Source organism: Schistocerca serialis, chromosome 5 (assembly GCF_023864345.2).
Source record: "Schistocerca serialis cubense isolate TAMUIC-IGC-003099 chromosome 5, iqSchSeri2.2, whole genome shotgun sequence".
NCBI lineage: Eukaryota > Metazoa > Arthropoda > Insecta > Orthoptera > Acrididae > Schistocerca > Schistocerca serialis.
This window is the reverse complement of record NC_064642.1, coordinates 599,848,891-599,863,011: the sequence shown is the minus strand read 5'-3', so window position 1 is coordinate 599,863,011 and position 14,121 is coordinate 599,848,891. Positions and strand designations below refer to the sequence as shown.

The following is a 14,121-nucleotide window of genomic DNA, read 5'->3' as shown; positions in this document are numbered from 1 at the left end:
GCTTGGCCACCACGGCCGGCAATGAGAGTATGAATCCGTGTGATAAGTTGGTATAGTCACATGCCACATGCGATTTCTGAGACAGAATTTCTTAAACGCAGTCCTGGAAAAAGCTGCTGCGAGATTGACATTTTGTACCGAAAGTTGGCGGTCCAACGATTACGAGGACATTTTCTCGTCACAGTTTGGTCGTCGCTTGTCATACTGAGCCTGACAGTGAACATACTTTCGCTATCTGGGAGAGCCCCCATGAGAAACGAGTAAAATTATGACAGTGAAACTGCGCGTTTCAGGTGGGATGTTGGCTGCTATCTCATCTTCAGTCTGTAGCGTGTTGATGAACTCTGTACTTTTAGTAATCTCACACGGATTCAAATTTGATGACCTTGGTGGACACAGTTTCCTCCAAATGTGTTACGTAGTAACTGAGGAAGTTCACGAGACAAGTGAGATCGCGCTCCATCGTGCATCAAAACAGGTAAGTCCAAAGCATCACTTATTGACGAAATAGGTCACAGTAACGTGTTCCGTTCACGCTGCATGTCTTTGGTCCCTAGTGTCCGAGTTCCTCAAAGTAAAATGGACCGTACATGAACCGTGCCCTGAAACCATACCACACTGTGACAGGGACTTCAAAAAAGTTCGTTGGCGCTGGCGATCCTCAAGTGCAGCAGATGCGAGTGTTCACTGCATCAGTGACCATAATGCGAGCATCATCACTCCAACCGGGACCACATGTCGTCAACTTAAAGCCTTGCAAGAAACGTAAGAGCAAAATCTTTTCGAATGTCTGCGTCGCCTGGCAAAGTTTGTGAGTAACGAGAAGTTTATACGGATACCATTTCACAATTGTTTGCAGCACTTCTCGAACGGCGGAATACGGAATGTTCAGCTGTTGAGACTCTGCTCGAACAGTGCTTGAAGATCGCACGTCGAGCATTCTCTGCCAGGACAACAGTAATTTCTTCAATAATTTGTGGCGTAATTGGCCGTCGATCTCTCCCAGGAGCAATTCCCAAATTGCCAATTAATTTGAGCTTCCGAATCACATCCTCAAAGCTTCCGAATCACGTCCTCAAACCCGCTGCGGAATGATGTCCTCCCCGTGTTCCTTTAATGTGTCGACCACTGGGAAGAGCAGCAGCACTATTGCTATCGTTTTGATGAAGTAGCTTTACATGTGAAGCCCTGTTCATCTTATCCAGATCCATGTTGACTATATGCAACTGCAATGCGCACTGATGCTTGTGCATCAACCCTACAATGTGGTGACAAAAGTCATTGGACACCTAATATGGTGTCAGAGTTCCTTTTGCCAGGCGTAGTGCAGCAGCTCGACATGGCATGGGCTCAACAAGTCATTGGTTGTCCCCTGCATAATTATTGAGCCATGCTGTCTCTACGGCCTTGCCGCAGTGGATACACCGGTTCCCGTGAGATGACCGAAGTTAAGTGCTGTCGGGCGTGGCCGGCACTTGGATGGGTGACCACCCAGCCGCAATGCGCTGTTGCCATTTTTCGGGGTGCACTGAGCCCCGTGATGCCAATTGAGGAGCTACTCGACCGAATAGTAGCGGGTCCGGTCAAAGAAAACCATCATAACGACTGGGAGAGCGGTGCGCTGACCACACGCCCCTATTATCCGCAACCTCAGCTGAGGATGACACGGCGGTCGGATGGTCCCGAAGGGCCACTTGGGGCCTGAAGACGGAGTGCATGCTGCCTCTACAGCCGTCCGTAACAGCGAAAGTTTGCCGCTGCACCGCTGCACGACATTTTGCAAGAACCGATTTCTCTGTTACGTCCCATATATTTTTGATGGGTTACATGACGCGCAATGTGGGTGGTCAAGTCTTTCGCTCGAACTGTCAATGTTCTTCAAACCACTCGCGAACAATATGGCCTAGTGACATGGCTGCTAATCATGCCCCAGTCGCCAAACATCTACATCTACGTGGATACTCTGCAAATCTTATTTAAGTGCCTGGCAGAGGGTTCATCGAACCACCTTCACAATTCTCTATTATTCCATTATGACCCTTTCCGAGTAGGATCAGAGCATGCATTCAGACCAGAGGATGTGCGACATCTCAATGATAAGTGGGCTCATGCTGCCAAGTTCTTTGTAAACTTGACGCGATTTTGTAATCACTTGATAAAGTCACATACCTTCTCAACCAATATTTCATCGTGTCCTTCTCCTCTTCTGGGTGACTCACTTTTTACGTCGGGCAGTGTAATATTTTCTTTAAAATGATTTCACCTCAGCGCGCGGGAAGAATGAACACCTATATCTTTCCGTACGAGCTCTGATGTCCCTTATTTTATCGTAGTGATCGTTCTTCCCTATGTAGGTCGGTGTCAACAAAACATTTTCGCATTCGGAGGAGAAAATTGGTGATTGGAATTTCGTTAGAAGATTCCGTCGCAACATAAAACGCCTATATTATAATGATGTCCAACCCAAATCCTGTATAATTTCTGTGACACTCTCTCACATATTTCGCGATAATACATAACGTGCTGCTTTTCTTTGAATTTTTTCGATGTACACCGTCAGTCCTATCTGGTAAGGATCCCACACCGCGCAGCAGTATTCTAAAAGAGGACGGACAAGCGTAGTGTAGGCAGTCTCCTTAGTAGGTCTGTTACATTTTCTAAGTATCCTGCCAATAAAACGCAGTCTTTGGTTAGCCTTCTCCACAACATTTTCTATGTTTTCCTTCCAATTTAAGTTGTTCGTAATTGTAGTACCTAGGTATTTAGTTGAATTTACGGCTTTTAGATTAGACTGATTTATCGGGTAACCGAAGTTCTTTTAGCACTCATGTGGACAACCTCACGTTTTTCGTAATTTAGGGTCAACTGTCACTTGTTTTGATCTTCTGATGACTTCATTAGTCGATAAACGACAGCGTCATCTGCAAACAACCGAAGATGGCTACTCAGATTGACTCCGAAACCGTTTATATAGATAAGGAACAGCAAAGGGCCTATAACACTACCATGGGGAACGCCAGAAATGACTTCTGTTTTACTCGATGACTTTCCGTCAATTACTACGCACTGTGGCCTCTCTGACAGGAAATCACAAGTCCAGTCACATAACTGATACGATATTTCCTAAGCACGCAATTTCACTACGAGCCGCTTGTGTGGTACCGTGTCAAAAGCCTTCGGGAAATCTAGAAATACGGAATCGATCTGAAATCCCTTGTCCATAGCACTCAACACTTCATGTGAATAAAGAGCTAGTTGTGTTTCACATGGAGTTTGTTTTCTAAACCCATTGTAAACCCATTTCCAGTCACTGATCGTTTCATTTGTACCAGAGGACTCACTTCATTCCATGTAAACATGGCGTCCACCAGCTTGCACAGTGCCTTGTTGACAACTTTGGTCGATGGCTCCGTCGGGTCTGCGCCACACTTGAATCCTACCATCAGCTCTTATATACCGAAATTAAGACTTATTTGAAACTGCCGCCGTTTTCCAGTAACCTAGGGTGCAACAGATATGGTCACGAGGCCAGGAGAGGCTCTCCAGGTAATGTCGTACTGTTAGCAAAGGCACTCACAACGGGCGTCTGCTGACGTAGCCCATTAGCGTCAAATTTCGCCCCATTGTGCTTACGGATACATTCGTCGTACGTCCCACATTGATTTCTGCGATTATTTCCCGAAGTGTTTCTTGTCTCTTAGCACTAACAACTTTACGCAAATTCCGCTGTTCTGGACGGTTAAGCGAAGGCCGTCGGCCACTGTGCCGTCCATGGTGAGAGGTAATACGTGAAATTTGGTACTCTCGGCACACTTGACGCTGTGGATCGCGGATCGTTGAATTCCTGATGATTTCCGAAATGGAATATCCCATGCGTGTAACTCCACCTACTATTACGCGTTCAGAATCTGTTAATTCCCGTCGTTCACGCATAATCACGTCGGAAACCTTTTTACGTGAGTCACCTGAGTACTAACGACAGCTCCGTCAAAGCAAAGCCCTTTTACAGCTTGTAAATGCGACGCTACTGCCATCTGTATATGTATATACGCTATCCCATGACATGTGTCATAGATACCAGCTTTATGTCGCTGTGGGTCTAAGATTAGAAGTGCTGCATATATTACGAAATGATTTTCGCTGGGTTGTTAAAACAGAGGATGCAACTGAAACAGTACTTAAAACGATAGGGAGGCTAAAGAGAGTATTTCTAAAGGTGAGATGCCGATACGGTAATCAGCCAAGTGCGACGACTCATACAGGATGTTTTAAAATGTGCTACTGAAAATTACTGCTGCTGCCGTTACATATCGTACCTAGAGGTGGCAATCCAACAAGCCGACGAAATGTTTTGTCCCAAATTGTGTGTCGCTTGTCGTACAGAGTGATCGTAATTAAACTTTCGTTACTAGAGAGGACTCACACGAAAAACGAGTGATCATATGACAATGAAACATTGTGAAAAGATTTGTAGTGACATGCGAAAGAGAAATAATGAATAAACCATCAAAGAAATACAATTTAATTACCACGTGAGAGAGAAACAGTTGTTAATAGCGTACCAAGTTTACCTTCCATCCGCATCCATAGAGCCTGGAACCGCCCAAGAGATTGCTCTATTTTCTGCCTGAAACATGTCAGGTGGGATGTTGGCTACCTCCCTGGTTATGCTCATCTCCAATCTGCACCGTATGTTAGTGTCCTGTTGATAAATATTATCTTCTAGGTAACTCCACTTGGGTTCCAAACTGATCATCTAGATGGCCACGCAGTTTGGAACGATTGGCCAATGATTCCGTTTCTTCCAAATGTATTACATAGTAACCCAGTGACCTCACGGGACATGTGACGTGTAGCTCCATCATGCGTCATAACAATTACGTTCAAAGCATCTCTCTCCCGTAGAGCAGGGATCACTTGCTGGCGAAGTAAATGACAGTAACGTCTACTGTTCACTCTGCATGTCTCTGTTCGTTGGGTTCCGGGTTCCTCGAAGCAAAATGGGCCGTTCATGAACTTCGCCGTGAAACTACACCACAACAGCGACGCGGCTATTATGCAGGGGAACTTCACGAACTTCGTAGGTGTTGACGTTCCAGCGAGCGTAAAGTGAGCTTCATCACTCCAAAAAATGTTCCAAGGCCACATGTAGTCGACTTAAAACCTTGAAAGAAACGTAAGGGCAAAATCGTTTCGAATGTCTGCGTCACGTGGCAAAAGTTGATGAGTAATGTCCAGTTTGTACAGATACCATTCAACAATTGTTCGCAGAGCTTTTCGAGCGTTGGACCATTGATTGTTCAGAAGTTGTGACACAACTCGCGCACTGTTTGAAGATCGCACATTGCGTCCAACATTCCCAGCGATGACAACAGTAATTTCTTCAGTAATTTGTGGCGCAATTGGCCGTCGGCCTGTCCCAGGAGCAATTCCGCAAATCGCCAGTTAATGCAAGCTTGCGAATCATGTTCTCCTACCATCGTATGGAAAGAGGGTCTGTCCGTATTCTTTTAATGTGTCGATACTTGTGAAGAGGAGCAGCACTAATGCTGTTCTTTTGATGAAACAGCCTTACGAGCAAAGCCCTGCTCACCTCGTCCAGATCCAAGTTGGCTACAACTGCAATGCACACCGATGGGTGTGTACCAATACTACGTCGCTCTACCAGTACCGTCGCCTAACAGCAAGTCATGAAACAAGCACTACTAACAACGAAACTCCTGCAGCCCACAGTTGGAACATAATTCCTACAAAGTTGCGTACTCGCACGGTAAACAGTTTTCCGTCTACACTGGCTCAAGTATTGGCAGGTTAGTTATAACCATCCTGTTGATCAGTCGGGGTTTTCTCGGAACGGTGTAAATTTTTCTCTAAATGAATAATGACGTTAAGCTCCCTCAATTTCCCAATTTTAGCAGCAGCTAGAAATTTCGTTAAGCTGAAGCGTGTTTTCTTACCGAGACGAAATTTCGTTTCGTGAAGACCAATTCAACGGATACTACTCTGTTCTCCCATCAGTAATTGCGATGTAATAAGTCGACTGAGGTCTCGTGTGTGTAACTCACAGCTATGGTGAAAAGTACCCTCATGCCAAAAGGAAGCAAGAGTTCCTGCAGATGTGGAGTGTATTCTGTAATTAATTTCCAGACTGAGCTGTGTTTCGAAGCAGTGGATTATAGGCACACGAGATCCATCCTCCCGAGAATTGCTACGAAATTTTATATTTGCAGAAATTGATTGAAATGGATTTCGCATACACATCATGTATCGGCCGTCCAGGTTATTTTACCTGCAGAAAAGACTGTGATATGCCTCGAAAATCTATTTCCGACAAATAATTGACATTTCGCTTAATGGAAGTGCAAATGCATGCCTGTGCAGCATTTGCGTTACTAATTTCAGAGTCGATATTGTGAGAGCAGTGGTCGCGCTCTGCAAAACATCAGCTTTATTCACATTATTGTTCCCTTTTCGTTTCATGAAGTCCACTGCAGCTCATTTCAGTCATTTTCTACTGGTGGCGAATGCCATACCGCGCTTTAAAGACACAACATTGTTTCCTGTTAGCGCGTGTACCACTTGCTACACATTCCCTGAGCGCGTTTGTGTGTTCGTGCCAAGCGCTGCAACGATCGCCAAGGCCGGTTTTGCGGAGTCGGTGGGCGGCGCCCTTCTCCACCTTCCAGACAATACGCCAGTCTTCCCTTACGAGGGGACGTACGTGAGCGAAAGCGAAAAAAAATGTTATTGGTTCTTCATTTACTACGTGGTATTTCAATTTCTAAATATACGTTCCAATTCTACTCTCAAGTGTGATAAAAATAATAACTGACAAAAGCTTGCACGTGGCCACGCCCCTTTCTTGTTCTGTATTTACTTACGTTATGTATTCCTGCTTTGTTTTCTTCCAGTTTTTGTAATCGCCATGCGGGCAATGTTTGTGTAGTACATAAAGAAGGATGTGAAATAGCATCACTGTCATTGATATTGTATCCTTTGGTTTATGGCGTTTGTTTACAAGTTGTTACAGCGAAGTAAAGCTTACGAAAGTTGTGTGTAGATCTATATTACAGTCTACAGCATGCCCGGTACCAGTAAAGTGTAATACTACACTTTAATGATCTTGGCAGGCTACGAAATCTACACAGGCTATTATTTAATCCAGGCGCATGCACACTGTCGATACTGAAGGAAATCGATTACAGGAGAATTGCCGCAGCTGACACCATGGCTGTTCAGTCTGGAAATCAGATTATCCTAGATGTTCAAATGTGTGTGAAATCTTATGGAACTTAACTGCTAAGGTCATCAGTCCCTAAGCTTACACACTACTTAACCTAAATTATCCTAATGACAAACACACACACCCCTGCCCGAGGGAGGACTCGAACCTCCACCGGGACCAGCCGCACAGTCCATGACTGCAGCGTCTGAGACCGCTCGGCTGATCCCGAGTGGCGATTAGCCTAGACAACCAAAGAAAAGACTGCTTGCGGATAAAGAGGAGTATGGATGTGGTTTGCATTAGTTCACCCACGGAAGGTAAGCACTTACAAAAACACTGTCAAATCTTTGATTTAGGTTTCCCGTAACCTACATTTCGGAAATTTTATGTACCTTACAAACACCTTAGAGTACTTACATTTTGTACTCAAATAGTCACTACTATAGTGAAACATTCTATGATTCTATGGAAAGAATTTTAATTTAATTCAATATTAAGGAATTTATTTGAGAGAAAAGACATAAAAATTGGTCCATTTTCGCAGATATTAGGAAAGCCGTAAAAATCCAGCAACAGAAAACATCAAAATTGTGTTCCTCCTAGTATATTTGTAATCGTGGTTTATTAAATTGTGTACAAAAACACATTGATTTCGTTCTGATAGATTCCTGAATACGGGGAAATTTTTACTGACGTTCTAGAAAAAATTTCATATGTTTTTAAAGAAAACCTTACAACGTCAATAAGCATTATAACTTATATATGTATGTATGTAACATTACTTAACAACCGTTACATTGTGTTGAAGACTTTAGACTTGATAAGATTGTTTTCAATCGCGGAGTGGCCGCGCGGTTTCAGGCACCCTGTCACGGATTGTGCAGCCCCTCCCGCCGGAGGTTCGAGTCCTCCCTCGGGCATGGGTGTGTGTGTTGTTCTTAGCATAAGTTAGTTTAAGTAGTGTGTAAGTCTAGGGACCGATGACATCAATAACTTGGTGCCTTAGGAATCCACACACATTTGAACATTTTTTTAAGATTGTTTTCAAAGTAAGTCTCATAAGTGGGTGATCATGTGACCGACTAGGCGGTTTTCAAGGATGAGTGATTTCTCGAGGATGTCCGGTGTTTCCAGATCCTACTGTTGCTAGAGACCACTAGTAATGGCCAATGGATATGTTTCAAATATGTTCTTATGCCTGACTGGCCTAAAATCCTGAATGTTACAGAAAATTCGTGCAGCTGTTTTTGGAGGTGGAGAACGGGGAGTCAGCTTTAAGCCGCCATGGGTGATAGAGCCCAGCCTTGTGCTCTCTGGGATGGAGGCGGTATTGCGGAGCGTATTTCCTAGGTCAGTGGTCTGTGGTCCTCGGCGGCATAATGCGGTCCATTCCGAACTTATCAGTTTGTTCGCAAGTGCGTTTCTGTGTGCGGGTGTCGGAAATGACGTTTTCAAGATGGCTGTTGGTGTTTATTAAGCGTATATCCTGTCTGTAGGAAGAGGCACGGAACCATTAATGACCTAGCGGACGATAATACAAGACGATAATTCTCGTTTTTTTCCAGTTGAAACAGTTATACTATTGCGTTCGTGAAGCCGTGAATTTCTCAACATCAAACGCAGACAGTTTACTGATTCCAGAATGAATTTTCCACTCTGCAACGCAGTGTGTGTCCCAGGTTCGAGTCCCGGTACATCACTCATGCACTAATTTTCCAGAAGCAGCTTCAGTGTCCTGACTATTTGCGGCGCTCTTTTTCCAAGCTAGTTGTCGTATATGGCAGTCTTCTGAACGTAGTTACATGGCGACAGTGTATACAGTACGTCTCAAGAGGAATGGTAAATATTCAGGGACATGACAGGGACGATCATTCAAGCACATATCCACCTAATCTGGACATGTGTCCTATTCCAAAAGATTTCAGAGAAAGAACACATTTAACGTAGGTTTGTTTTTGAGCTAGTGGCAAGCACGTATATGTCTTACCCATCCAACTTCTTTAACGTTTTATTCTATCCCAGTCTAACTCGTTGTTTTCAACATCTTCAATGCGCAGTTCTCCATGGTGTGTTGTGAGTGAAGTAGTGCGAGGGAATAAGAGTGTATGAATGAGAAACGTCGGTTAACTGTGTTTGTACACGCGCTGGCTAAAACGCCACACTTTCACACTAATGAAAAATATGCAGACGTAGTGTATGTTTACGGTTCCTGTGATGATAGTGCTCCTGCTGCCGTCTAAGAATAACGTCGGCTCTTTTCGATATGTTAAATTCCTGATCGTAGAGCGCTTACCAGAATTTTCAGCACACTGCAATGAATAGGTATCCTTCCAAGTTCCCGTTTTCCTTCTGAACTGTGCAGGAACAGTAACACGTTGTTGACGTGGTGCTGCGTTGTCCTACTACCAGCATACGGCAACTTTCTGCACATATCAGTGTCCCAAAACGTGTATTGCGAACATTACTTGCGGAAAAATTGTACCCGTGATCACAATCTTCAACTGGCGATAATGCCACATGACTTGAATTCTGTCACTAGTTTAATTATGATCGTCATTTGCTCCCATTGATACTGCTACTCAATGATGAAGCCACGGTTACAAGTAATAAAGTCAACAATACATGTAATAATCATCGGTGGTCGCAGGAAATTCTACATGCTACAGTAGAAACCAATTTTCAAATTCGTTTTCCGATCACTATTTGGTGCGGCTTGATTGGTGACATGTTGGTAGGTCAAATCGCTGAACGACGGAATTACTTGCAATTTTCGGAAAATTCGTTTCTTGGACACCTTGAGGACGTTCCTTATGCCACGCAGACAGCAATGTACTTCGAGTATGACGGACCCGCTTCACATTTTACCAGACGCCGTATGGAACAACTCAACCGCACTTACTTTACTCTCTGGATTGGTCGTGGTAGCATATATCTATATATATATATATATATATATATATATATATATATATATATATATATATATATGCGTGATGTTTATTCATCTAGCCACCAAGATCCCCTTATCTGTTCTCGACAGATCATGTGTGGGACTACGTCGGACGTCACTCGGCGCCATTACCAGCATCTACATCTACATCTATATCTACATCTACATCCATACTCCGCAAGCCACCTGACGGTGTGTGGCGGAGGGTACCTTGAGTACCTCTATCGCTTGTCCCTTCCATTCCAGTCTCGTATTGTTCGTGGAAAGGATTGTCGGTATGCCTCTGTGTGGGCTCTAATCTCTCTGATTTTATCCTCATGGTCTCTTCGCGAGATATACGTAGGAGGGAGCAATATACTGCTTGAGTCCTCGGTGAAGGTATGTTCTCGAAACTTCAACAAAAGCCCGTACCGAGCTACTGAGCGTCTCTCCTCTCTATCCACGATATCGGGGACGATTTACAACAGTTGTCGGTACGTTGGCTTCAAGAAAGGATACAACGGCTTTATGACGCCCTTCGCAACCAAATCATGTCATGCACGCACGTCAGACAAGTGGGGGTGCAACATACTGTTGGTAAGTGAACTCATGTTGTCAAGTTCTTTGTGAAGGTGACTCGATATTGTAATTGCTACAGCAACATCACGTACCCTCTCCTCTCAACCCGCGAAGTTTCATTTCGTTTCATCCACTTCATGTGAGTGCTTCGTTTCTTCTGTCAGCCAGAGCAAATTTCTGTTTTAGTTCCGTATAGCTATCAGAGACTTATCAGGTGAGAACTGTCATGACTGATGACAGTCAGAATATTCAGTATTTGTAGTTGTGTTCTAACCTATGCTAAACTAATTTACATGCTATTCCTAGTACAACTTAATTCACTCAATTCACTAAACTCTACAATATAGCAGCGGAGAACACGCTGAGGGATACTGTAGTGCTATTTGCCTTTGAAAAACAACGGAGGTTTTCAGTACTTACAAAACATCCCATGTTTTTCTATGTAATATCATGATAACAGCGTCAGGCTACATACAGTATTTTTCTAATTATTTATCTTCCACTTTTAGTTAGTTTTGCTTGACCTAGTGTATCACAAATGATCGTGCAAGTAATACGTCACAGATAATGACTTATATTTACCTCATGTCTGTGATGAGCAGCAGGGTCATGAGTCCCAGGGAACTGGAATGCACAGCAATGGTAAGGGTATGTCAGCAGCGCTACGCGGATGTTCTGAAACAGAAAAAATATTTTTTTTTCAGTTGGGCTAATAATTCTACCTCGATCTGTGCTGTTTTGCTTCTTGCAGCATTTCATTCATAATGGTTATAAGTTTCCGTTCTTCCTAAATGTAACGCTGATTCGTGAATCTTATCAGCGCATCTTTTTATGTGCGTTTGGATTAGGAAGCGTGCAAAACCGCGATTCCTCTGTTTGTTTACGAATTCGTCGAGATTGTCGGTGAGGGCGGACAGGTGGATGCCGTTCATCTTCTTAAAGGCTTTTAAAAGAGATTCTTGTTACAAAGAACGCCGCGATATTTGTGATCACGTATTTCACTCGGTTGAGGATATTGTGCCCAGAAGAACACTTTACTTAATTTTCAATTACAACTCATCACTGGAAGCGACTAAAAAATTGGATGTTTTTAGAGGAAGTCTCATAAGGCTTGAAAGCTTGCTATTCCTTTTAAATTTATTTCGAGCACGAAACTGATATGACTTCTCTATCGATGGCCTGAAAATTAATCTCCTTCGCACTCAAAATTTGGCCAGCTAGTAGATATTGACAAGATCTACCTTCCCTTATAAGATGTTCGGAGATAGGAAAGACCTTCACAGCGCGATAATGAGTATTGGGGATCCTGAAGATTTGTTTAAGTAATACAAAATTACGCCCAATACACACAAATTTAATGACACAACCTGAAAGTACAGTGCATCCGCTCTTGTAGAGAAGGTGCGTGCAATGGAGATGTAGAATCCACATCTTCTTGAAAAGGCAATCACAATAGTCACACTCAGGCACGTGTCTCGAAGTTCTGAGCAGCTCAGTCCTACCTTATACCTGCTGTAATATGTATGCCAAGAAAGTCGATGAAAGCTTGCCTAAATTATGATTCCAGTGATGGTTGAACGTATTCAGTTGTGTGTGCTCACGTCAGTTATTACATTAAATAAAAAGTAAATAAGCTCATGAGACATGATCAGGAGACCATGATAAATTATAAGTGGCTTTGGGATGAGGAATAATTACTCAGAAATTGGATTAATTATTGTTATGCGAGAAAACCATCACAATAGCTCATCAATGAAATTGCAGCTGTCCTGCGTGGGATCACGTGGAACACAACTACCACAGATCATCAAAAGTGGTCCCGGCGGAGGTTCGAGTCCTCCCTCGGGTATGGGTGTATGTGTGTTTCTCCTTAGGATAATTTAGGTTAAGTAGTGTGTAAGCGTAGGGACTGATGACCTTAGCAGTTAAGTCCCATAAGATTTTTAAAAAATCATCAAAATTAGAGCAAATGGAACCTGACATAATTTCTAATCCCGGTAGTAACGTGAACTATGATCTATATTCATGAGTGAGTTAATGAAAGGCCGATCCTGCTCCTTGAATGTGGTACAAAGTCTCTCGCTCTGAACAAAGACTTAGTATTGGTTACAAAGAAATCACATATCCTAAGCTAAATGCTATGCTGATAGGATATTACACCAAAGAACGCTAGACAGCATAGAGGCTACAAATGGTCATCGATACGAGACATCACACAAAATCTTCCAATCAACAGAATCATGGAAAGTGCAGGAAGAGCCCACGCAGTACCACTACCTCCGTGGTCGACGGAAACAAGACTGTCTTTTTGTCTCTCAATCCACATGCGTACGCTAATTCAGATCTCAAACATACCGTTGTTTTAAAATATGACTGAAATATTTCGATAGGAAAGACGGATGAGCACACAGAGGGAAGGAACGTACATCTAAAGGTGGTAGTATGGACCATTCAGGAAGAAACGTCAATCATATTTTCGCAGCGAGTGTCTCTATTCACGCTACTAAAAATGGTTCAAATGGCTCTGAGCACTATGGGACTTAACTTCTGAGGTCATCAGTCCCCTAGAACTTAGAACTATTTAAACCTAACTAATCTAAGGACATCACACACATCCATTCCCGAGGCGGGATTCGAACCTGCGACCGTAGCGGTTGCGTGGTTCCAGACTGTAGCGCCTAGAACCGCTCGGCTACAACGGCCGGCCTTCACGCAGCTGAATGCTTTCTGAGAATAATTAATTGTAATTTATTGTTTTGGAACATATTAAGCGAATATTTTTTTGTTCTGTGTTGCTCATATTATAGATATTGTTGAACGCTGTGACTGGTGTAAATAGAGAATGATTCGGCTATTCAACAGTTAACCACTGTTGACCGAACTTCAGAGGGGAGGGATTTTCACAAAAGTTTTATTCTAAGAACAACTTGCAGCTTGTTATAGCTGCACACTGATGGAGACGACTGAGTTTAGAGTGAATCTGACACGCAGAATTATTTCAGGTAAATGTCGTGTGTAACGTAAGAATTTGCCTATCGTAGAACACAAAAAGTCTGTGTAACACGTAGACCTGAAAGTGTATTCAGCTTTAGTATTAAACCTACCCAAATCTGAGATGATCACATCTTAATCTTAGATTAGGTACTTTGGTTGTCAAAATATACTGAATACTGTGAGATAAGCATGTGAAGAGACTTAGAGCATCGTTAAAAGCACTCTTATCACCCGTTATCCACTCAAACGAAAGAGACGAACAAAAACCTCGAAGCTGAAGCCCACAACGTACAGAATGGTAACAAACTTGATGACACCTGTCTGGACCAGTGTCACAACCAGTGTGGCAACCAGTGTCAGTTTCTCAGTTGCTTACAAGTCTCAACATATTACG

The 14,121-nt window shown here is 43.2% G+C and overlaps 1 protein-coding gene across 1 annotated transcript in view; it reads right to left on the bottom strand.

Moving 5' to 3' along the window:
* The window catches only part of LOC126482125 (lutropin-choriogonadotropic hormone receptor-like), a 367,911-nt gene that overhangs the window by 75,918 nt on the left and 277,872 nt on the right, over positions 1-14,121 (bottom strand). The window contains exon 10 of the mRNA XM_050106101.1: positions 11,316-11,408. Within this exon, the coding sequence (XP_049962058.1) occupies positions 11,316-11,408 (93 nt within the window). The remainder of the gene's footprint in view (positions 1-11,315; positions 11,409-14,121) is intronic.